This window comes from Nematolebias whitei, chromosome 11 (assembly GCF_014905685.2).
Source record: "Nematolebias whitei isolate Nwh7 chromosome 11, NemWhi1, whole genome shotgun sequence".
NCBI lineage: Eukaryota > Metazoa > Chordata > Actinopteri > Cyprinodontiformes > Rivulidae > Nematolebias > Nematolebias whitei.
Window position 1 is genome coordinate 41,728,540 of NC_056508.1, and position 26,609 is coordinate 41,755,148.

Below are 26,609 nucleotides of genomic sequence, written 5' to 3' on the forward strand. Positions count from 1 at the left end.
TAGCCAACACAAACATGGCTAAATCTCAGTGAAATAACAGAGTTTGAACTCAAATATGACGTGGTAGTAGCTGAGGGTCATTCACAGCACGTACGGTTTGACCAAAACGACTGCCCCTCGATCATTTCTCAACAAAATATCTTTGTTTAAAACTCTGGAATGAAGGCCGATAGGTGACATGCATTCCTTTAAGGCAGTGGTTCTCAAACTGGGGTCCCTGGACCCCGGGGGGTCAGCGAGATCTATATATATATATCTATATAGATGGATATATATAGATATATCTATATATATCTATATATATAGATATATATAATGTTATGTGAATAGGTAAAGTTTTAAAGCGGTTTTTGATGCGATTCATTTTCTCTAAACTAATTTTTTGAAGGTGAAATTAAAATATTTGTTAATTGTGTCTTGAATGAAACATACTCCATGTTTAGAAGTATAAAAAAATGTATTAACACGTTTAAAAAACAGGTTTTAAGTATTTATGTTACACAAATATTTCCATTGCATTAAAGAGACAAATTGAAGAAAATTATTTTTTAACATGAAGTTAATGGGGGGGTACCTGAAACTTTTTCTCCCCTGTAAGGGGCCCCTGAACCCAAAACGTTTGAGAACTCCTGATTTAAGGAAGGCTTGGCCTTTAATTTGGAGAGATTTTTACAGAAACTTATTGGAGCCCCGAGATAGACGACACAATGGTGTTGCATTAAAAAATGATCCAACCATGGCACCGATGTTGGTCTTTTGTGGTTCTTTTAAGAACTAGAACAAATAATACAATAAGGCAATACGTTTATAAATTTGATCATCACCCTCCAGTTGAGACGCTCCAGGGCCGATAAAAGTAATGCGACCAAATTAAGTCTTTCATGACAGGACACCTGGTTAGAACGAGCCTAGCTCTATCAGATGGAGGGAGGGTTCAAGAGATCATGTGTAAATGAAGAAAACACAAGTTCTCTCCCATTATCACAGCCCCTCAATGACAGGATTACCTGAACACCACCAGCAGCTTCTCTGCTCCATAATGAACGTATGAGGCATGTAAGAAAACAAGATTGCCTCATGTTTTGTATTTAGCTGGCCTGGCTTAATGCTGGTGAGCACGGTGCGGCTCCTCTTTATCTCATTCTGGGCCGCTGCTATTTATCCTGCTGCCTTTGCTGACAGTAGCACCATTAGTCATCAGCAGCAAGGGATGGGGGTGGAGGGGGGAGTGTATTGACAGAAGCCATTACACACAGTCAACTGCTTAATGTTATTTTTCCTTAATGCACACAGAGCAGGAGCCGTAACCTAAATCAGAGTCGACATAAAGCAAAAAAAAAGGAAGTTTGGGAATTCCCATAAATAAGAAGTTAACTCCAAATTTATTGTTTCATATACAATTTATTCCATTTGATAAAGGCATACACTTATTGTGAGACCAAACATTCTAGAAGAAATGTCATTTTTATCTCTTTCTCTTGGAACAGCAATTTTATTTTTTTTACAAAAACCAATCAAAGTTACCATTTCGAATAAATAAAACAAAATAAAAAGCAGTCATAATAGTCAACGCGCTGCAGTAAATCAACCTTCTCCGTCCACAAACGGTGACTGCCGACCGTAATAAAAGTGCTGCGGTTCCTCTGCAGCAGAGGTAAAACTGCTCATGGCCTTGGAAATAAAAATATTCTAAAGCAGAATGAAAAGTCAATATCAGTGTTTCTCTAACAGCAAACTTCTTTCATTTAGCACTCCCACTGCTCAAGGATTTATCTATTAACACCATTTACTTTGTGCTAACTGATCCAATTCAAGGAGAAAAATGTCCAAGTATGCATCACATTCTGCACTCCGTACTCCTTTTACATCGTGAGCATTGTACAAGCAAATGGCCTCTTGAAGCTTCTCTCATCAGTGAACTCATCAAGATATCGTTACATTATCTGCAGCCCTCCATGTACAATTTATAAGAAACACAAGCATGAGAGACAGAAGAGGGGAAGCCCCATTTCTGAGCAGCTGTAAAGAAAATGTATCATTCATCTGTCTGTACAGCACTTTTGGAGAGCAGGAATGCAAAAAAATTGAAAAGACAAAAGGTCTAAGTAAAAGACAAATATATTTACAAAAGAAAGTGATGCATTTGTTCAAATAAACCTAATTTGTACAAGACAAAAAACTTTGTGTAGGTTGAAAAAGTTTATTTTTAAGAAAATGACTAAACATGCATTAACTTTGTTTCATATTATACAGCCTTATATACAAATTGGATTGGAGGCTTGCAGTGGAGAGCACTGAGGCGTTTTTATTATTGATGTAATGGAGGAGCGCTGTGCTGTTCTGGAGAAGAACAAAAGCAAGCTGGGAGAGAAAAGCAGGACTTCTCTGCCCAAAATATATTTATACAGTGCTGCGGAAACCTGTTTATCTCCTTACAATTTAATTTTATCACACTGAACCATTTTAGATCAGCAAACAAAGATCATCTGAGTAAAATTGCAGTTTTCAGATAATAGTTTGATTTATTAAGGGGAAAAAAAACTATTCAGAATAACTTGGCCGTTTATGTTTTTTTTTTGTTGAAGTTGAGCTCAGTCTCGCACGCTGGCCTGACCCACTGACTCGTTTAAACACAGCCGTTATCCACAAATGAAGAAAAAATAAGACATGGAACGGTGGTGAACCTTTCCAGGAGTGATCGTCCAGCTAAAACGACTACAAGAGCTCAACGACTCGTCCAAGTGGTCCCAAAAGAACCAGAATAACATCCAAAGCTCTGCAGGCCTCAGTTAAGGTCAAAGTTCATGAATCAACAATGAGGTGCAAAAATGGCTTCTATAGAGTGCTTCAAGTTCCACCACACATTTAGCATAAACAAAAAATAAAACATCTGGATGAACTCCAAGACGAGAGAAAATATCACACAGTCAAGCACGGTGGTGGTCGTGTGATGGTCTGGGGCTGCTTCATGTCCTGGATGATGTGCCATCAGTGAGGGAACCAGGAATTCATCGGAAACTCCTGAAGGAGAATGTCCAGCCATCAGTTCGTGACTTTAAGCTCAAGCTGATTCGGGTTCTGCAGCAGAACGATGATCGGAAACAGCAGCAGCAACGCTCCTCGGAACCAGGTTGGCTTCAATAGCTATTGTCCCCCTTAATTAAAAAAAAAAAATCTTTTAAGACTGTATTTTGTAACAACTCAGGTTATCTTTCTCTGATATTATTTGTTTGATGATCTGAAGTGTTTTCTTGTGTCAAAAAAGAAAAATAACAGGCAATTACTTTTTCATAGCACAGTATTCCACCAAGATCATAATTTGTCTTTTTATTTATAGTCAATATTCGCAGGCACATCAAATCAAATTGTTAATTTAGTGCTTCGGATTTATTCATTTCCTGGCTTTCCAAAGCCATCGTGGAGCAGATGAATTGATTTCTCTCAGGCTAAACAACTAAGAATGGATTAAACCTGCAGCACAAGAGGGGCTGGCGGGCACTCTTTGTTTTGGACTGAAATCCCTCACTCTCTAAACTACTCCTGTATTCACTCAGAGCAAAATAAATGAAGACCGAATCTGTCCTTGATGAGTACGGCTGCTGCTTTGGGACCTGGAGGAAATCCTGCTGAAGAAAGCGAAAGAAAACAAGTTTTTCTCCCCGGAGAGCAAACATGGGGAGAAATAACTCACTAACTTTTGGGTGTGTGCAGCTTTTACAGCATAATCATATCCATTACTGAATATGCAAAAAGATTTAATGAAGCTAGTGCTTCAAGTTTAAAGCCCAGGGGTCAAACTTAACACTTAAACAGAAAAAAAAAAAAATAATTTTTTTTATTCCTTGGATTCTTAGGACAAAAAATATGTTATTTTATGGAAAACTCTTACAGTGTATGATTTTTCCCTCCAATACTGTATCATACCACAGAGTAAGGCAGTGAAAGGATGAAAGAATGTATCATTTACAGTATTTAAAACACATGAGCAGAACAAAGCACTGGTTAATAATAGAACTAAGGTCTTATTGTTATTTAAATTTTTTTGGTTTTCTTTTTGGTGCCAATACCAGAAATGGTGGAGCTGCCTAGATTTACACATCAGCTCCCATCATTGCCAGATGTTGAGAAGCCAGGCTTTACAGGCAGTTTACAGAGCAGTTCAGACCAATGCACAGCAAGAAAAAGCCACACTTTCTTCACAGGTCACACCTCTGCGCTTCTAATAAGCCATATTGTACATTTCAATGGATTCTAGATTTGCCTACAGGCCTGCACTGTGTGAGAGGGATAGCTTTTTATGCAGTGATGCAAGCTTTTTGTGTTGTAGCAGCTGTTTACAGTGTGCAGCTCGGCTCGTTGCTGCAGTCATTGTGGCTGTGGTTACTGTCCATGTCCCTCTTCCTCAGCTCTCTGCCTGCCTTGTGCTGCTGACTGCCGTGGCTGTGCCCGTTGTGGACGGCTGACGAAGGCCGCTTGCCTTGCTCCTGGTGGTGCCCGTGGTTCTGGTGATGACTGTGCTCTCTGGTGCCGCCGTGGGACTCCCCGTCGACAAATCCCACTTCTCTCTTGGTGTCATCCATGGCGTCAAAGTTGTTGTGTTTGGTGCCGACGACGTTGCTCTCCGGCACGACCTGCAGGTACGCTCTGACGCGGTGGTGGCGGGCACCGGCGTTGTCGCTGAAGTCGATCACGCGACATTCATAAGTGCCTTCGTCAGTGGGCTTCACTCGGGAGAGACGGAGTTTATGGGAGATGTTGCTTCCTACGACCTTCACGACCTGGCACAGAGAGACAACACGAAACCTGAATGAGTAAAATGTTTTTAACAGAAATTATTCTCTAACTATTTACTGAACCAGGTCAACCATGACACCAGATGTTTGCCTCATGACATTTTAGAGCATATAAACTGATATCATGAATTTTATATTAGTCATCAATTTTACTTATTTCAAATAATTCACAGTTAACAAACTATCACAAACTATAACCATGATAAAATACTGTAATATTAACAATGATAAATTGACTATTGTGACAAAATAGAAAAGTTGAACCCAAGAAAATCAGAAAATAGTCGTGGCCAGAGACCACAAGGAGGGAAATGTGTCAGTAGACAGAAGGAGAAAAGGAAAGTCAAGAATGTAGGACTGAGGGTTACAACTCTAAATGTGGGGACAATGACATGGAAAGGTAGAGTGCTGGCTAGCATGATGCAGAGAAGGAAGGTAGATGTTTTGTGTGTCTAAAAGGCCAAGTGGAAGGGCAGCAAGGCTCGCAGCATTGGAGCAGGGTTCAAACTGTTTTACCATGGTGTGGATAGAAAGAGAAATGAAGTAGGGGTGGTCCTGAAGGAGGAGTTGACAATGAATGTAGTAGAGGTGAAAAGAGTGTCAGATAGGGTGATGTGTCTGAAGATAGAAGTAGAAGGTGTGAGGCTAAACGTTGTCGGTGGTTATGCTCCACTGGTTGGATGTGATGTGGAGGAGAAAGATACATTTTATAAGGAAGTGATAGACAATATTCCCAGGGAGGAGATAGTGATGATCGGAGCAGATGTGAATGGACATGTTGATGAAAGAAACAGACGGGATGAGGATGTGATGGGTAGGTTTGGTGTCGAGGAAAGAAACTAGGAAGGACAGATGATGGTGGATTTTGACAAGAGAATGGAAATGGCTGTAGTCAACAGCTATTTCCAAAAGAGGGAGGAACATAGAGTCACCTATAAGAGTGGAGGAAGGATGCAGGTCGACTACATTCTGTGTAGAAGAGGAAACCTGAGGGAGATTGGAGACTGTAAGGGTGTGGAAGGGGACAGCATGGTCAGACAGCATCAGATGGTTGTGTGTAGAATGACTGCTGTTGTGAAGAAGAGAAAAGAGTAAAATCAGAGAAGAAGAACAAATGATAGAAGCTGAAGAAGGAAGAATGTTATGAGAGATTCAGAGAGGAGCTGTTAAAGGCTCTGAGTGGTAAGAAAGAACTTACAGATGACTGAGCTACTACAGCAACAGTTGGCAACAGGTTAGCCAAGAAGAAATATGACTGTGAGAGGACTGAAGAGAGTAGGAGACAGGAACATCAAGATATGCAATGTAGAGCAAAGAAGGGAGTAAGACGAAGCAGAAGCCTTATGATGAGCTGTATGGGAGGCTGGACACTAAAGAGGACAAGAAGGACTTGTACCGATTGGCAAGACAGAGGGCTCAGGCTGGAAAGGATGTGCAGCAAGTTATGAATGTTAAAGATAGCAATGGTAATGTTCTAACAAGTGAGGAGAGTGTGATGGGAAAATGGAAGGAGTGCTTTGAAGAGCTAAGGAATGAAAATAATGAAAGCGGAATAAAAGTAGAGGTCATAGAAACTGTGGAGCAGGAAGTGGGAAAGATTAGTGAGGGTGAAATCTGGAAAGCTCTGAAAAGAATGAAGGGGAAGGCAGTAAGACCTGATGACATAACCAGTGGAGGTTTTCATTCAACCTTTATTTAGACAGGTTAATCCTATTGAGCCTCGAATGGGAGTGGTGGCGCAGAGGTTAGAGAAGGTGGGCCTGTGATTGGAAGATCGCTGGTTCAAGCCCTGGTACAGACAACATCAAAGATGTGGGTGGGGTAGGTGAAGCACCCACACCTGACCCCCCCCCCCCTCATTCATCCCACTCTGGGCCCTTGAGCAATGCCTTTGTGGAAGCTAGACTTAGACGAGAGGTGACTATCTGTGAGCAACAGTATGGTTTCACGCATAGCTGTGGATCTGATTCTGTCAAACTACAAAGTAAAACCAGCAAAACAGTAGCTAAAATCTCAACCCTGCAAAATGCTGCTGAAAGCAAAAAGTCAAACATTTGCTAAAGGCAAAAATCTGACAGACACTATCGAAGTAAACATTTGAAAATTGGTAGTTAAAAGCATAAATTTGTGTCACAATCGCTAAAAGTTAGTCAGCAGAACACTACCTTAAAGCTAAAATTTGCAACACAGTAGCTAAGAGTTTAAACTAGCAAAACAGTAACTAAAAGCTAAAATTACGAGAACAGAAGTGAGCAAAACATCAGCTAAAAGCTGACATAAAGCAAGTATGCTGAAGTAGAATTCAAAGAGCACATTTATTACTGTAAAGTTCTAAAAGCATTTCTATGAGAAGAAATACTGTAAATAAATTAAAAAATGTCAAAGTTACAAAAAACAAACACCCTAGTAGTAATGTCTTAAATGAGCTGAAGGAACTACCTGAAATGCGGGCACATGTTTGTGTTTGCTCCTCTTTGGCTGTTTGTAATACAAGCTTAGCAATTAATGCTGGCCATTTGTGAGCTTGTATCATGTATGTAAGGATCTGTCATGGTTTTGTGTGACTGCATGGATATGAGCCAGCGTCTTTGTAGAGCGAGCTTACAATTTTACAGCTGCATAGCCTGCAGTGTTTGACTCCACCCACACCAACACACTTACATCCGTCACTCAGCGGAGCTCGAGCTTTCATTACAGAAAGTCAGAAAGGCGAAAAGAGAGAACTGCTTCACGTTTTGGAGTGTTCACGTTTCTGCCTAATGATCAGCGCTTCATACTTTCTACATATCTGGCTTGTTTATGTGCTATAATGCAGTGACCCCATGACTAGAAAGTAGATTTTATTTTACTTATAGAAGTATGAAGAAGACAAAGTGCAGTAGTTTTTATATTTGCTTTTTTAGCTGTTATTACAGAGGGGAAAAGTCAATATATTAAATCACAGAGTGAGCATGTCTTCCTGAGTCAACAGCACTTCCTGCTTTTTATTAGATTCTAGATATCCTCACAGCCAAACTGCCCGGCTCTGTAGATATGAGAGGATAAACAAGATCTTCTGCTGACTCTCCTTGGCCATGTTTGTCACCGGGATGTGGCATTGTAGCAATAAAGATGAAGGGGGGTTTATTAGAATCTGAAGATGATGCACTGCGAGCCTCATGCTCTCGAGCAGACCTCTTAACCACCCACAAGCCCCCACTGCCTGCTATTTGGCTGACATTGTGATACAACTGAGCCACCGAGGACGAGGTGAAGACGTTAATGTCCGATCTGCTGAGCTGAGGGCTGAACCTGATCGAACACAAGTGGATCATTTAGGGGAAAATGTGAGAATGATCTGCCTTTTCTCATCACGTGACACAAAAATAAACATTAAAACAGTAACACTTTACAATAAGGTACTCAAAATTTGATTACTAGGGAACACCTAAGGAACAAATCAGGAGCTAATGGGTAGTTAGTACTTACAGGGGAATACACAGCCAAGACTTATTAGGGGACTACTGGTTAGTTACCTGGGAAGCAAAAATGAACTATTCTATTGTATGGGTGTACACATGTTTTATGTTATGTTTTCATTTTTACTTTATTTATGGGTGTACACATGTTTTATGTTATGTTTTCATTTTTACTTTATTTATGGGTGTACACATGCTTTATGTAATGTTTTCATTTTTACTTTATTTTACTTTAATACTATTCGCACCTTTATGTCGAAGCAAATTCCTAGTTTGTGAACCTCGTTCATTGACATGGCAATAATAAACTGATTCTGATCCTGACTAATCAGGAACAAATGGGTAGTTACCATGGTAACCAAAGAGAGATGAATCAGGAGCTAATGGGTAGTTAACCAGTACTTACTGGTTAACTACCCATTTGTTACCACAGAAACAGAGGAGAACTTATCCAGGTGGGTTCTGAATAAACCCTGCACCTGTGAGGTCACAGCTCATAACTGTCAAAAAACAGTTTCCTACTGATTACTGGTTTTACTGGATTCTTACCACTAATCAGTGGTAAGAACTGATTTCATAGTTTTGTACTGCTTCATCTTAACTATGTCTGAGCTGTGACCTCACTGGTGCAGGGTTTATTCAGAACCCACATGGAGAATTTCTCCTCTGTTTTTGTGGTAACAAACCAGTAGTTCCCTAATAAGGCTTGGCTCTGTGTTCCCCAGTAAGTACTGGTTAACTACCCATTCGCTCCTGATTCGTTCCTGAGGCGTACCCTAGTAGTTAATCAAATTTTTGTGTACCTTATTGTAAAGTGTTACCATTAAAACTTGAAGATACCAGCACACAGAGCACTGACTCACACTTATCTTTGTGGCATCTTTTGGTGTCTCTTCCTCTGTAGCCACCTAGAACAAAGATTAGAAGATAAAATTAGTTGAAATGTATTTAAATATGTGCTGTGAATAGAAATACATGGGCAAAAAAACAACAACAAAAGGTTCAATACATTTTGTAAATAAGTTATTTTTACTATAAATAGCAGAAAGTTTTTTTAATTGAACATGGATTCATTAGAGTTATTCTGGTCTTCAAAAGATCGTGTGCAGTATTTGCATCTTTCGTTACCTTCGATGCAAACAACGAGTAAACTGAAACGGACAGTCCTTAAAGGAAAACTTGTCACCTGCTGCCTTGCATGCTCCAGTTTTCAACACAGATTTTGTGTGATCTGTTACCACTCAGAGTATGTGTTGTGAATGTTTCTGAGTTACTATCACGCCAAATGTCAACTCAGTATCTGTAAAATGGACAAAGTTGCCATTTTCCTGTTTGCTAAGGTCAGTTAGCGGCAGCTGCTTTACATGATCACCTGCTCTCACGTTAGATACTGTGACAGAGTCGTTCTTAAACCTTTGCATGCATGCAGCTTTTTAGTGCAACACTGCCCACCCCAACCCCAATCAACTGACCCCCTCAAAAATCTAGTCCCCCTTATTAAGGACAACCCCTTCAAAACCAATGACCTCAACATCAGGATGCAGGATCTCAGAAGGTTAGATGAATAATATCCATCCATCCATCCATCCATCCATCCATTATATTGTACCCGCTTCTTCCATTTTGGGTCACGGGGGTCACCAGTGCCCATGTCCAGCAATCACTGTGCGAGGGGCGGGGTACACCCTGGACAGGTCTCCAGTCCATCCCAGGGCCACATAGAGACAAACAACCATTCACTCGCTCACTCACACCTAGGGACAATTTAGAGTGACCAATCAACCTAACATGCATGTTTCTGGCCTGTGGGAGGATTACCTGGAGAAAACCCATGCATGCACGGAGAGGACATGCAAACTCCACCAAGAAAGGCCCTTGGACCAGGATTTGAACCAGGGCAACATTGCTCTCTGAGAGGCAGCAGCTCTACCAACTGTGCTGCCTTATAATATATATATATATATATATATATATATATATATATATAAATATATATATATATATATATATATATATATATATTTTTTTTTTTTATAAAATAAAAATTTAGAAGAGGACAAGCTTCAATAAGTTGAGTATTGACAGTGCTTTTCTCATAGTATAAAATTACTACATATATCAGAAGGTCATTCCCCAACTCCCATATTACTGTATTTGTCAATTAACCTATATATAACAACTTAAATCTTAAATCTATAAATCCTATATGTAGAAAATGAGCAGTAGACTATGTTTGTGTACTGCTCAGTTTACCAGTATTTCTACAATGATTCATAAAATTTGAATAAGTAAATAGTGTAATTATCCTTTAAACTAAAGTCCAGCAAAGAGCGCATTGGTAAGTTTAGAAATTGTTTAGTTATTGTAAAAAAAAAAAAAAAAAAAAGATGGACTAATTTCACATCAGAAGACGATGAAAATGACCTCGTTAATTTCCCAGGCTTGTCGGTCCGTCCAGTCCAGATGGTTCCTAATGTACCACCACTGGATCTCCAGCGAGTAGGACGGCGTTCCAGCTCCTCTGAAGGAGCAGGCCATCTCCACATCCTGCCCTCTCTGAGCCGTCATATCGTGAGGCACCTCTGTAAACATGGCTGAAAAACACACAGAGCAGACGGAGTTCATCAGAGCCGGCTCTTTCAGTTCAGACAGCGCAGCTCCCAGTGATGCGCCAAGAAAACAGCAATAAACAGCTGCGAGGCTAGTTTTATAAAATATGTAATGATGAATTTAAAGTTTATAAACACAAACTGAAGAAGGGTTTATCTTGTAAATGTGACATTAAACTTCAGGTACTATTTCAGAAATTAAAAGTGGGATAAATAATTTAATAGAAAGTACTTAAAAACAACTATTAACGAGTCAATCTTACAACATGAATCAAAATGAACAAATCTTTTAATTTCCAAACACCAAATAAAATTTAACCCATTTTGACTTTGAATATATTCTCACATCTACATTTTGCTTGTTTAAGTTTATTTTCTTTTTCAGGCTTTCAAAAAGACGATCAAACTAAAAAAAAATAAAATCTTGTGGATTTGTTTGATGCAAATGTGCTCAGCATGGTTTTAATAAGTTTTATTGTAAGAGTGATATGTGCATACGTTGTATAACTCTAAAATCCTTGAAAAATATCAGAACAGTATTTATTAAACTCAACCTTTATGCACAGCAGCAGATATTTATAGAAGCACGGGTGACAAAAGACGTCTGATCAATGTTAGCACACACATTAATATAAAAAGTATGTCACAGTGCAGTGAAAACAAAATTACTCCTGATATTTGCGAGTACAGATCAAATAAATAAGAGTACGTTGACACAAAAAGGCCAAGTACTATACATAAATACACACACACACACACACATATTTAATGACTAAAGAATGAAGTTTGGAAAATTAAAAACTAGGACCAGGTTCCTCCAGCAGGAGGAAGCTTATCCAACAGTGTGGGCTGCACACAGGTGCAGCAGGTGCTAAATAATTTAAAATAATTTATTTTAAATAAAAAATTCCATGGCGATCGTGCAGCTCATCCATCAATCAACCAGTTGTGTGTCATGTCCAATCTTATTTTGAAAAACCACGATAGAGCGAGTCTGCAAAAAACTAACTGCGAAGTAGCGAGGGACTACTATATTGGGAAAATCCTTGGAAATAGTTGCTCAGTTCAGGATGAAATTTGTCAAACATGAATTAGGATTACTTGTGAGGGGAGAGAGATAAAGTTCTTACATCTGAATCGAACGACACCCCCACAAAACCAACACCAAAAAGTGTCGTCTTTACAGTAACATGGGAAAAGCCTCTTTCTGACAATCAAAGATACCATCGTTTATACATTTCAAGTCCAAGAACGAGGATTTCCTCCCTGTCTCTGCAGCACTGTCCCCACAGCCCAAGCAGCTGGCAGACACACATCGTTTTGGGCTTGTCTGCTGAAAGTACGCTTGGATTATTTGGTTTGGAGGAAAAATCAAGAAACAGACACAATACTGTGACTTGGTGTTGTTTTCTTGCTAGCACCTGTAGACTTACAAAGTTTAAAACACTCGGACAACAGTGACAAGGAGAAATCGTATATGATTATTCTTCAATGACAAAATTAAAAGAAACAAAATAGAAATGGATGTATGAGTTAAGAGATCAAATGTAAGATTGTTCCACTACGTCAGTGTTGAGTCACAGAAAACACAACACTGTAGCCTTTGCACATTAAATTTACCTAAATGCCTCTGAATGAATACATATTGAACGCCTTTCATGTCAGAGTTTTAGACTAAAGTCAGCTCTAGATTTAGCCATTTAGGTCAAACTTTGAAAATAAGATTAAATACAATCTCATGAATTATTGCAATGGTCCATGATTTCACGTGATCTGTTAGTGCACCAAATTTTAGCTCATTATTTGTACAATCAAATCAGTCGGAAAATGGTGGATTGCTCTCTTCGAGTCGAGTGTGAGGTTCTGCCTCAAGTGGAGGAGTTCAAGTATCTCTGGGTTTTGTTTATGAGTGAAGGAAGAATGGAGTATGAGATTGACAGATGGATTGGTGCAGCGTCTGTAGTACTGCAGACTCTGTGCCGGTCCATTGTGGTGAAGAGGGAGCTGAGCTGTAAGGCAAAGCTCTCTGTTTACCGGTCAGTCTACATTCCTACCCTCACCTATGGCCATGAACTCTGGGTAGCGACAAGAATGAGATCATGGATACAAGCGATTGAAACGAGTTTCCTCCGCAGAGTAGCTGGACTCTCGCTCAGAGATAGGGTGAGAAGTTCAGTTATGCAGGAGAGACTCGGAGTAGAACCGCTGCTCCTTCACATCGAGAGGAGCCAGTTGATGTGGTTCTGGCATCTGGTAAGGATGCTTCCTGGGTGTCTCACTAGGGAGATGCTTCAGTCATGTCTTCAATTAGGAGGAGACCCCAGGGAAGATCCAGAACATGCTGGAGAGGTTATGTCTCTTGGTTGGCCTGGGAAGACTTTGGAATCCTCCCAGAAGAGCTGGAAGAGGAGGCTGTGGAAAGAGATGTCTGGGCCTCCCTGCTCAGGATGCTGCCCCCGCGACCCGACTTTGGATCAAGCAGAAGATAATGGATGGATGGATGGATGTACAACTCATTGAGGTGCAGCCATTTTTATGGAGGCTAAGGTTGATTAGCTGTGGTGGTCGTCTTGAATTAGGTTGTCTCCAAAAGTTATTCAGTTACAGATGTAAACCCAAAGATTTCTTTCTGCAGTTTCCATTAAAGACCACTTGTTCTTTGAGATATATTGCTAACACTACAACTAAACTAAAGATGTGTGTGTATTTTAATAGGTAGACATTTTAATTTACATATATTTTTCCTTACATATAAAACTATTCCCAAACATCTCAAGCCTCGTGTGGTTTAAAGAAACCAGTAATATTTGTCTTTTCCCATCCAGAGGAGTTGAACACTGTGTCTGTGTTTAACTTTTAATATTCAGTCCTTGAGGGCCACTACTTTGCATGTTTTATTGGTTTCCTGCTCCAACACACCTGGTTCAATGGATGAATGACCTCTTCAAGTTCTGCAGAAGCTGTTAATCACCCATTCATTCAAATTAGATGTTGAAGCTTCTCTAAAGCATGCAGCCAGGATAGTTACCCTCGAGCACCAGGATTAGCCACCACTACCCAACGCAATCTGGATAATTCCTAATTTTTGCCACATGCCCTTGCATAAATTTGTCTGCCTTACTCCGTCAATAAGACGTGCCACTCCTGTGCCAAAAACAGCTGATTTTCATCTTGATTCATGGATTCATGTCTGACTGCCGTATGGATCCCTCTTGTATTACATGAGGAGTACAAGCCTACAGTCATACACCCCTCTTGTACATTGATCAAATCTGCTTGTATTTTTCATTTGTGAAACCTGAAACGCACCAGGCATCGATTTGACATTACACAGCCGGCAACAAGGCCCACAGTCCCTCTTTTCTAGACAATATTCAGAGCGGAGACATAAAAAGTGCTGAGGAGGAAACAGATCCTCTGAAAATGTTCTCAGAAGAATAATTCTCTTCCCATTTATCTGTGAAGCTGACAACACAAAATGCTTCTTTTTTGGACACAGTATAGAAAAAAGTCCCTATCCAGCATTTTTAGTAATTTACAGATCAACTGAAGTAAAATTCTTTTAAATCTTTTAGTAAAACAGCTTTTTCCTGGTTTTAATGATGCTTCAAAAATATCTTGAGAATCCAAAGGCCAAGAGGAAAAAAATGTTAAAGTAGAGAAATTGCATTTGTGTTTTCACAATGCAGTGTGGATGCTTATTGCAGAATAACGTGCTGAAAAACGGCTGAAATTAGCTTAAAAAAATGCTAAAATTAGCTGAAATTAAAGAACAAGCCTAAATTAGCAGAACAAAGCAAAAAAAAAAAACACATATTTGCTGAATTATGTTTAAATAAGCAGAAATTAGCACAAAAATTAGGAAATTAGCTAAAAATGCTGAAATTAGCAACAAAAAATACAGCTGAAAAGTATTTGAAAAGGCAGAAAGAAGCTCAAGTGGATAGAGCTGAAATGAACTAAAACAATTTGGAATTAGTTGTAAAAAATAGAATTTGCATTAAAACAACTAAATAGTAGCTGAAATAGCAGATAAAGCTGAAACTAATAAAACAAAAAACAAAAGGAGCATACCAAGCTGAAACTAGCAGAAATTATCAAGAAAAACTTGAATTTATCTGAAAATAGCTGAAATTAGCTAAAAAAAAAAAAGCTTAAATTAACAGAATAAAGCAGAAAGAACATGTTTTCTGAAAGAAGCAGAAAGAAGCTCAAAAAGTGGAAATAAAAAGATGAAATTAGCTACAACAACAAAAAACAAAAACAAAAACAAAAAAAACCAGCTGAAAAGTACCGTAGCTAAAAATAAAATCCCAGAAAGAAGCTGAAATTACAAAAAGGAAGTGGAAAGAACACATTTTTGCTGAATTAGGCTGAAAAAAGTTGTAATGAGTGCAAAAAATGTGGAATTAGCTGAAAAAGTTTAATTTAGCATAAAAACAGCTAAATAGTAGCTGAAATAGTAGAAAATGCTTAAACTTGCAGAAAAGCTGAAAGGAGCATAACAAGCTGAAATTAAGAAATTAGAAGAATATAAATGTTGTAGTTAGCAGAAAGAAGCTGAAAGGAGCACAAAACAGCTGAAAATAGCTGAAAAAGTTTATATTTGCACAAGGAAGCTGAAAGAATCTGAACCAGAACAAAATGTGAAAGGAGCAGTAAAAGGTTGTAAACAGATCTAAAGATTTGAAGGATGTAAAATGAGCTTAGTTCATTTTTTATGAGGAAAAAAAGTGTCAATTAATTAATTTACAAACCTCTATATTCACTTTATTCTCATATAACAATCACTGAACCATTAGGACCAGCAGTATCTCCTAAAAATGACTGTATCTGATGTTCACAGTGTGACTGTCGAGGCTGCGATGAGTTGCTTCTCTTTGCCCCGAAGCATTCGAACGATCCCAGAGATGAAGTGAGAAGAGCTTCAGGGCAACTCGTGGAGTCAGAGCTGTGAAGCTGCAGCGAGGTGGCCGTCAGGCTCTGAGCGCACCCGTTCTCCCCTGCAGGATCAGGCCGTAAGAAGGCAAATGAACACGAGAAACAACAGAGACAGAGAAGAGAGTGTTTGTGCGGCAGTCCAAAAAATTTTTTCACCAGAGATCGAATTAATGGGCGGGTGGTAATTAGAGCGAGCTTTTGTTTGTTTCTGAGCGACTGATACGTTGGAAGAATCAAAACGTGAATTCATTTGAGGATGAAAATGACTGGAAGGAAGGAGGACGGTGTGTGGGCAGAGAGAGCTGAAGGGGGAGCAGATGATTTTTAACATCTTTGAGGAGTAGAATGTATAAAATAATATAATGCTTTGTTATTGTGTGAATGTTGATTTAGCATGCATGCAGTGTTCCCTCTGGTCTCTATTTTTTCGTACATTTTTGGAATCTAACTATGTTTGCATACTATTTTAGCTGTTCTTACAGCAAAACATTCAGCTCATCCACAAGATGGTTGCCAGGGCTCTTGGTTCTTTTTTTGTTGTTGTACTTTTTAAAATATTTACCTTAATTTACAAATATTCCCACCATAAAAATACATTAAGATCTCTTTAGTTCCGTAAAAATCATTGTTCTCTTGGAAATCTGCTACAGCATTGATCTGTTCTTATCTTCTTTTGCTGCATTTAGTTTTTAGCTATCATTCGTTTACTTTTAGCTTTTAACTTGTCATTTCTGTGCTTTTATGTGATTTTATTTGGTCCCTTTAGTTCATCTTAGTTTTCCTGTCATGGTTTATTTTTGTTTTTTGGGGGTTCTGTTGTGTTTTATGGTTCAGTTTAGATCTTTTGTGTTTTTTATATTTCATTGTTAGGTCTTATTTTAGTCCAACAATTTTCACTCAGGTCATCTGGACAGTTTCTTTTTTTATTTTTCTGAAACGTTTCACCTTCCATCCGGAAGGCTTCGTCAGTCAAGGAAACACACAACACAAAACTGTTTTTTATTTTACTCAAACTCCTCAGAGTCTGTCTGCATTTGGGTCCTATCCACCACTGATTGTGACATCATTGAATTCTTGTGCTTAGTTTTGCCTTTAAGCTACTTTAGCTTTTACCTCGTGATTTTCTCCCTTAGCTAGACATAGCTAGACTTTTGCTAATTGTAGCTAACTTTAGATTTTCACTAATTGTTTGCTGTTTTTAACTATTGTTTTGCTACTTTAGCTATCCTACTATTACTTTTAGCTTAGCTACCATTTTGCTGCTTTTAGCTAGCCTTTAGTTATATTTAGCTTTTAGATAAGTTTTGCTCCTTTTACGTTTAAGTGGGCTTTTTGCTACTTTTAGCCTATGTCTACTATTTTGCGACATTTACCTAACCTTTAGCTACATGTAGCTTTTAGCTAGTGATTGCTTCTTGTAGCCTTTTGCTACTTGAAGCTAATGTTTTACTACTTTAGCTAGTCATTTGCTACTTTATACTTATATTTAACATTTAACTGCTTTTAGCTAGCATTTCACACCATGTAGCTTTTAGCTAGGGGTTGTTTCATTTAGCTTTTAGCTACTGTTTAGCTCCTTACCTTTTAGCTCATGTTCAGCTTCTTTTCTCTTTGAGTTTTAATGTCAGTACTCAGACTTTCTGACCGAACTGAAAAAGGTTTATTATGAGTAACGTTTGCCACATGTAAAACGTTTTTTTTTTGTATAAATAAATAAAAACACTCACTATTTGTTTAAGCAGAAAAAGCAGTTTCACCAGTTCCTCTGAATTCTTCTCTCAGTGTGGGATTAATGTCTCGGCGACGGTGCGCGAGTCATTTCTGGCGCAGTGTTTGTAAATCTGTTTTGTCGAATCTCACGAAGCCTCATCCTCGGTGTTCTGTTCGAACCCTCTGGCTCAGGCAGCCTCGTTCATTTAACCTTTTTTTATTAGAGTAAGAGGAAAAAACACCGTTTGACCAGCGCTGTTGGGATTTGGACCAGAACAGCAGGAAATTGAGCTCAAGTAGAAACGCTGGTAGAACCAACAGTGCTGAAGGTCCACAAACACATACATGTTATTTGGAGCAGCATGTCATAACGATGAGCAACGAGGTGAAATTAAATTAAAATCATGTGCGCAATAAATCACAAACATTCAGCAACATACCTTCCCAAGTTCATATATAATTACTATAGTCTATATCCTGATGCATGTTCAATAATCCAGGTAGAAAAATCTAAACAAGTTCAATCTGGTCCTCTGGACATTCAAAAAAACAAAAAACAAAGCAAAGCAAAAACTACGACTATATAAGACTAAACACTAAAGACTACATAAGACTATAGTCTATAGTTTTAAGTGTTTGTAAAACTTATCACAGGGTGGATTAAGGTACAACTGTATATTTATCTGCTGGAGAAGATGACTGAGACTTTTTTACTTTCTCTATCAGTTTTAGTCGCACACAGAAAGTTTTTTAAAACTGAAAACCTCTTTGGAAAAACTTTTCACCACTTTTTTTCTTTTGCTTAGAATCAGAAGAAACAAAAAGAACGTGAGTTGTTCAGCTTTCATCATAAATTATTGACTTTAAGCTTCTGCTTGTAAAAAAAAAAAGATGCAGCCTCAGAGTCAAGCCTGAAAGGTAAAAATGTTATTATAAGGCCGTCGTAAAAATTGGGCTTTAAATGTGATGTTTGCAAAGTATTTGATTATCTGTGTATGTTTATGTGAACTGCTCCTTTAAATTCACTTCTGACGTGAACGGTACGTCACAGTTAACATCATAGTTGTAAGTTATGCTTATTGAAAATTACTAAATTCTAAGAACTAAACCAAAATGAAAAAGGAAATTTAAGGTTATTAAATATGCATTTTCATTGTTTCAGTGAAAGGTTAAATCTTACTCTGAAGCTGACACGTTTCCTTAATTGGTTTTACGTCATCTCCAATTTTAGGGATATTTGTCATTTTTATGTAGGAAGAGCTTCTTTATCCTGATTATAACAACTTCCAGTTACAGTTTAAATACAGTAAGTGATATTTCCCATATATCCTAAAATAAACTATCCTCTACCTCATCTTTTAATCATTCTCCAAATTATTTCAGTTGTATGAGCATAATTTAATGAAATATCAAACAAAACATAAATGAGGAGGCTGACAGGGTGTTGAAAACACAAGCTGCATCCAGAAAAACTGTAGCTAAAATCTGAAACAAACAAACCTAATGTAAAGACTTAAAAGGATAAAAAAACCTGTAACTTAAAGGTATTATGAACAAAACAGTAGCTAAAAATTAAAACGACCAAAGCAGCAGCTAAAAGCCAAATCAATCAAAAAGTTGCAAAAAGTTAAAAAGATGAACAGTAGCTAAAACATAAAACCGGCAAAATAGTAGTGAACTGCTAAAATGATCAGAATAGTATCAGAAAGCTACAACAAGCAGGACAGTTGTAAAAAGCTAAAATGACAAAGCTAAAATTACCTGAAGAGATTTGGGGAGTGGTGGCGCAGAGGTTAGAGAGGTGGGCTTGTGATCTGAAGATCGCCGGTTCACGCCCCGGCCCCGACAACATCAAAATTGTGGGTGGGGTAGGTGAAACACTCACACTTGCCCCCACCCTCATTCACCCCACTCTGGGCCCATGAGCAAGGCCCTTAACCCCCACCATGTGCTCCCTAAACAGGTCTCTCTTGAAAATGAGTTCTCGTGGCTCAATGAGACTAACCTGGATAAATAAAGGCTAAATGAAAAAAAAAAAAAAAATGGTAAAAAAAACAAAAAAACAAACAGTAGCTGAAAGGTAAAATGCACTAAACAGTAGCAAAAACTAAAGAGGCAAAACAGAAGCTAAAAGCTAAATCCATCATAAGAATAGCTAAAAGTAGCTAAACTGTATTTTAAAGTACAAAAAAGCAATGCAATAGCTAAAACGATTAGAAGTTTATTAGAAGCAAAAACAAACAGAACAGTAGCTAAAAGCAAAAACAATTAAAGCCCTAGTTAAAAGCTAAAATCAGCAAAACTGTAGTTTAACTGTAGCTAAAGGCTACAATAAGGGAAAAAAACACATAGCTCAAGGATAAAATGAGCAAAACAGTAGCTAAAAGCTGATTTTTAAATTTGACATCCTGCATGTGGAATCCAAAAGTGATTTTCTTGCTAAATAAATTGTTGCACTAAAATCCCATTTCAAAAGCCACTTTGAACGTAACTTTTTGATTAGCCTTTTAACAGTAATATGAAGTAAAATAAGATCTTCTGCACATCTTGTATGTTCAGTAAGGGTTATTATTTTTTTTAACATGAATGATTTACTTTCACACACAAAAAGGAGCAGTCTAGTCCAGGAACTGGTTTATTATTCTGTTTATAGCCTCATTAGCACTTCTCACATGTCTGGACACATTATTAATGAGACTCTTAGTTCTAGTATGGCCATAATTTTTTATGTGAAGTCTGCACCTAAAACACACAAAAAATCCACAAGATGTAGATGTCAAACAATGCAGATGGAAAAGTTTCATTGCACAAGTTCAAAAAGCACACTACGTATTTTACAACATCTATTAAAGCCACAAACTAAACTTAAATTCAAGATGTTCTCCTGAAGACTCAGCAGGGACGTGGAAGCCTCTGACCTCTCTCACTGCAGCCTCCATCTCCCCTGACAAACTTCATGTTCCTCTGCACCCCTCACATTTCATTTCCATCCAGACTCGCCAGGCAGCTCTTCAGAAATAATTAGCAAGTAACGAGTGTCTCGCACGGCCTCATAACAAGCGGCATGCCCTAATAATGAGCTTCTAAACAGCTGAGCGGTAAACAGCTGCCATCGGCTGCGCACAGAACCTGCCAGAAGCTTAAAGCCTGAGCGGACTCAAAGACAAAGCAGCCTGAGCAAGCAGAATCCACAGGATCATTTGGTCTCTTCGGAACATGAAGGGTGTTCTTTTAAGACTCACTAATGAGAAATCACAAATGAATTCACAACAAAAATACACAGCTGGGGTGTGTGCTGCCCATTGCCTGTTCATAAGTCTACAAAACTTTTAGCAGCCGCCCAAATAAAAGAATAAAATTAAATCCTTCCACAGATTAATACATGCTAAATAGTTTGGAATGAGGATAATTAGGAGGTTCATTGCAAAGCGTTTTAAAAGACAACCTGTTGGAGAAAATAAACAATTATTTCCCCTCAGACATTTTCAAATCTTTTGATCAAAACGCATTAAGTTCTCCACACTCAGTTGTTTCTGCCAACGCCTGCAGACAATGTTTTTGCCTGTGTGTAAATGTATGTGTGTCTGTTTGTTACAGAAATACCTCATGAACTACAGGATACATTTTAATGAAACTAACAGAAAGTAATTATTGGATCTACATCTGAGTAACCTTTGGAGTCAGCCACATTCAAGATGGTTGTCATAGCTATGCAAACTTGGTGAACACAAAACGGCTATAACTCGTCCAATTTAACAGATATGAGCTCAAATTTGGTGTGGAGTGCTGAGAGCGAACGTTTTCTTAGAACGAACACATCTTGCGATTAGAATAGTGTATGAAATTGTGCATAACGACATTTACAAATGGCTTAAACTCGGTCCCTTCTTTTCATAATACAATCTTAGTCTAAAAGTGTTGTGAAAGTTGACAGTTCATATTCACGCCTTCAAGGAACACCAAGTGTTTATTTTCATAGGTTGAACCTAGCTGTCTTAGTGGTGAAAGTAACAAACTAGAAAGTTCCTGGAGAAACTTTGACGGGAACTTCCAACGCTGCTGCCAATTTAAATTTTGATTTGACATTACTACTTGTTGGGGTTCGCTCTAAGAAAATTTCAGCTGAATATCTCTAACAATGGTTGAGTTATCATATTTTTTTTCCCTTTTAGCAAAGATGGCCATCTTGGATATTTGATTTGCATTAGGAATGTATAACAACTCACCCTCAGCTACAATCATACTAAATTTCAGCTCAACATCTCAAAAAATGACTGAGTTACAGTCAATTTTGTGTTTGCTGAGGTAGCTGCGGCAGCCATCTTGAACCAAAAATGGCTCCAAATGTTAATCAGTTCTAGAGATACAGCTGATGATTACTTTCTGTGAGTTTCAAACAAATCCAACAGTGACTTTCTACGTTTTCGTCAGAGAGCTCTCCACTCTAAGTCATGTGACCTCACAGCAGCAGTTAGTGTGAGAAGTGTTCTGTCAGGCGTTTTGCATGGGTAGAAATGGCGTCTTCGTTTGCAAATTAGGTCACCATGGTAACTCAAAATGCCAATAAAAGTATTGGCACCCATGACGAAGCCGAGCCGTTTTTTTTTTTATAAAACATTTATGGGGAGTATACGTTCAAGCTGCATTAAAGTTGACGGAAGAGTAAAGTATAAATAAAGTTAGGAAACCCGAAGTCAGGTGGATAATAATAGGTGGCTGCCATTCTACAGTACTGTAGAATCTGGCAGTCCCCAATTAGAGAAGATAAAGGCAACTTCCTTTGTGAAAATATGTTTAATTATCAAATTTAATATACTTCATTGTTCCACATTCCCCCCCAAAAAAACATAACATGTCACTTCTCAGTCATGTAACACAGCATTTCAGCTTACAGGGAAAAGGCACAACAATGTGAGGTGTTTAATGATTTCTATAAGCCTTGATGAAAATGCCCTGCAGGGTGTTTGTGGTCAGTGCAGCAGGAGCCGAGCTAACGAGCCGGAAAACAGAGATGGATGATATGAAGATTTAAACAGCCGTGAGTAAATGACACTTTATTTATGAACCATTCTGTGGCAGACACAGAGCAGAAAAAGTTTCTACCTTACATGCTTAGTCTTTACTTGTAGTGAAAGCATGGAAGGAGCTTCTTTTTTTCCCACACACTACATCCGACAGATGCTTTTGCCCAAAGGGATTTTACTACAAGTGCATTCATCCTCTGTAGCAACAAGTGCTGGAAAGCTGTCAGGTAAAATCTACTCCCCTTGAGAAATAAAGAAAAGTGTCGACAGACAAGAGTTTAACTTACCAATATGTTTGCTACTAAAGTAATGAAGACAAAATTAAAACATCATCTAAAAAAGAGCTTAATTAGAAGCTTATTTGTGTAATGAAGCCCATCAGACAAACAAAACAACACATGATTAAACTCCCTTCAGAAAAACAGCAGGTTTTTAAAAAAGGGGAAATTTTTGCCTATAACTGTCCACTCCATCCCTGCTCTGCTGCAGTGTCACTTGCGGCTAATTATAAAACACAACAGATGGAAGCACAGGAGTGGCCTCAACACAGCAGCTAATAAAAAACCTCTAACAGTTTAAATGCACACTGATTAGGTGTTTTATAAGATCATTGCATTATTGGCTTTCACAATAACAACAAAAATGATAGTCGTTTAATCATCCAATGGGTAACTGTGTGAAGAGTTATAAAAAGTCAACCTTAAAAGGAAATACTTGTAATGATAACGATGTATATAACCTAATGGTAAAGCTAAAGAATGCCACTTAATATTTCTGTTGTTTGAAGACGGCTACGTTTTAAAGTGTGCACATGTCTGCATCTAGTGGTATGGTAAGCATCTTTTTAATGAAGGCAGATCTGTTTCAAAAGTAGTCACAAAAGTGGAAAATGAGATTTGAAAGCATACAATAAGATCCGCAAGCAACAAATTTTACAAATGCATACTACAAGATTCATAAATTCATACAGTTTTTCAAATATACACGTCAATTTGCACAAGTAGGAATATTCTGTGCACACAAACTGTTAAATACAAGTGCACAAATGACAAATCGCCTGCTGCGCAAGGATCAGTTTGCTTGTAAATGACTTTTGAGACTTTCTTGCCGCTCCAGATTCACAAAGGTAATGCTGCGTTCAAGGCTGGTACAAAGCTGGGACATCTGAACTTTACCAAATTTACTGAGTTATTGGGAAAAGCCACATTTCTAAATTGGTACAATAGCTCATAACCCCTATGTTAAAACACATACGCACATACACCTAACATTTTTAGTGGAGGAAGAAATTACGTGAAAATATATATTTTTCCAGTAGTTTTTTTTTTTTGTGTGTTTTTTTTTTAAGGAAGACTAACCAAACCTTTTTAGTTCATGTAATGATGGTTATTATGTAATAATTAATATAGGGGTTATGAGCTATTGTGCCATGTCTGTTCCCAATAACTCAGTAAATCTGATAAAGCTCAGATGTCCCAGCTCAAAAGTCACATGTACAAGCAAGCTGATCAGTGCACTCATGTTGACTGGTGCGTCCACAGCAGGTGGTCTGTGCACGTGAATTTGACAATTTGTATGCACAGAATATTCCTAATTGTGCAAATTGAAATGTGTACATTTGGAAAAAAACAGTTTGTATATTTATGAATCTTGTAGTACACATTTGTAAAACTTTTGTTACATTTGTGGATCTTATTGTACTTGTACAAATCTCAATTGTGTGACTACTTTTGAGACTGATCTATCTTCATATTATTTTGAATAAGTTGCTATGTTGCAGTATTTTTCTGACATGTTGACTTTTCCCTAAAGCTTTAATATCCCTGTTTCCACCACTACGGTGTTCAAAAACACAATTAAATCACCTCGCCGAGCAATCCTTCAATGAATGCTGTGAGTGTTTAGCTCAGCCCAAGAGACGTTCGGATCAATAAAGCTATCTCCAAGGTGAATCTACAGCAGCTCCCATAAGGAAACCACTGCACAAAATGTAGAGATCCATTTGTGTTTTTACCAGGACAATGGTGCCCAACACACAGAGCAGGTTAGTAAGCTGCAAGGCAACAACAACAACTAGAGGCCTTACTTTTTCTGCAAAACGCAGTGAAAATCCTGAGTGCTGTATGTCTTGAAATTCAATGAAAAGCTGAAACTGAGTTTTTAAGGTAACAAAAAATTTAAGCTCCTTTATAGGCAAAAATCAAAACATGCAAAACACTAACCAAAAGTGCTGTGGACTCTAAAGCTAAAAGAACATTTAGCTGGAAGCTAAATGTAGCTAAGGCTGGTTAACACCAAATGGCTTGCTAGAAGCTAAAAGTATCAAAAAGCTGTAGCTAAGAGAAGCAAATATGTAAAAGAAGTAAAAGTCAAGCTAAAAGCTAAATTTAGCAAAAGGCTACGTAACGTTATTAAAGGTTAGCGCTATTAAATATATTAAAATATCAAAGCACTTGTAAAACATGTTTAAAAGCTAGCTAAAAGCTAAAAGTTCTTCCTAACATCCTAAGATCCTTGCCAGAAGCTGACATTTGCAAACCATTAGTTAAAATCTAACAGTAGCCAAACATTATAGCAATAGGCTTGATAAATAAAAGCTAAAAGTAGCAAATCTGAAGCTAGAGACCAATAGTAGCTAACAGCTAGCTAAAAGTAACTAAAGGCTAGCAAAATGCTAGGAGTAGCAGAACCATAACTAAAAGTAACAAATGGCCAGCTGATGCTAAAAGTAGCAAGAGTAGTTAAAAGTAGGAAAAGCTAGCTTAAAACCTTTAAGTCAGGGCTATTCAAAGAAATTGCTAAGCCAAAAGCTCAGAGGCCGAACATCCAGCAGTTAATTGTCATTAAATAAGTTTATTTTATGGGTTTAAATCTAGTTTTATTTAAAAAAAAATGAACCCATTGGTGGGCCGCACTGAGCTCACCCATGGGCCTGATTTGGCCCCCGGGTCACCAGTTGAATAGAGCTGCTTTAAGTAGTAAAGACTAGCTAAAAGCTAAAAATAGCTAAAGATTTTCTAAAAGCTAGAAGTTGTATGGATGTTTGTTGTATGTAAAACTTAAAAAAGCAAATGACAAAAATAGAGAAAGTTTGATAAGGCAAATTTTAGAGGACAGTGTAAGGAGTTGAAAAGATTCTGAGTTATTTCTTATTTATTTGAGAAAAACTTTGTGTATAAAGGTAAACAATATAAAATATACAAAAAACAAAAAAATATAGCACCCACCTCCTGAATGAGCTGAACATCTTGAGATGTGAATAACTAAAATAGCACAAAGTATGCAGCAGTTGTTAGATTGTAAAAACACTGAATCAGCATTCACACAATTCATTTAACAGAAAATAAATACACAGTGGAGCAAAGCATTCTCTTTTGTTTACAGTGCGCTTGTTTTCTGCAGCTGTGCAGCGATGGCAGGAGTTTCAAACAGGAAAGCAGAACAGGGGTTAGATAGAGTCAGAGAGTTGAGAAGAGGAAAAAAAATGAAAAGACGAGGTCTGCAGAAATCACAACAGGGAGCATCTTTCTTCCTCTGCCTCTTTAAAAGCTGCCTCCACCAGCCTATTCTCCAGGGTCGACCAGCAGCGGCACAGGAAAAGACACATGGTGGGCAAGATATCAGCACTCTGTATCTAATCTCCCTCCCTTCTCCAAAGCACCCCGGAGTATCCTCTCCAGCACAGACACATGCAGAAAGATAGGAATTGACAGCTGGACAGGATCAACCCTAGCATCCCAGGCTTGCAGCTAAAGGTAGGCTTCCCCGGCTGGACATGACATGGAGCTGAAGGAGGGGACGACTGGAGGGACTGGAGGGCCTCGTCTTATTCAACTCAATCCCAAACAGCTTCACGTTTAACTTTAACACGGCACATTCTCTTCCCTTTTCAGTTTACACAGCCTCAGGAAATCCTTAAAGGGAAGTGTCCTCCTCATTAAAAGGTAGAGCTCCTGCACTTGTGGCAGTTTTTGTTCCCACTGTTTAATCAAGAAGATTTATATTACAAATCTCACTGACATTTTCATTTTCTCTAGCTTCAAAGTGGAAAAAACAAGGACTGAGAAGAATATG

At 38.2% G+C, this 26,609-nt stretch overlaps 1 protein-coding gene across 1 annotated transcript in view; it reads right to left on the bottom strand.

Annotated features, from left to right (window-relative positions):
• Window positions 1–4,223: 4,223 nt before the first annotated feature.
• Window positions 4,224–26,609, bottom strand: part of LOC119417327 (V-set and transmembrane domain-containing protein 2A) — a 72,437-nt gene continuing 50,051 nt past the window's right edge. The window contains exons 2-4 of the mRNA XM_037684535.1: window positions 10,676–10,845; window positions 9,115–9,159; window positions 4,224–4,778 (exon numbers count right to left, since the gene is read on the bottom strand). Of these exons, the coding sequence (XP_037540463.1) occupies window positions 4,335–4,778; window positions 9,115–9,159; window positions 10,676–10,845 (659 nt within the window). The 3' untranslated portion in view covers window positions 4,224–4,334. The remainder of the gene's footprint in view (window positions 4,779–9,114; window positions 9,160–10,675; window positions 10,846–26,609) is intronic.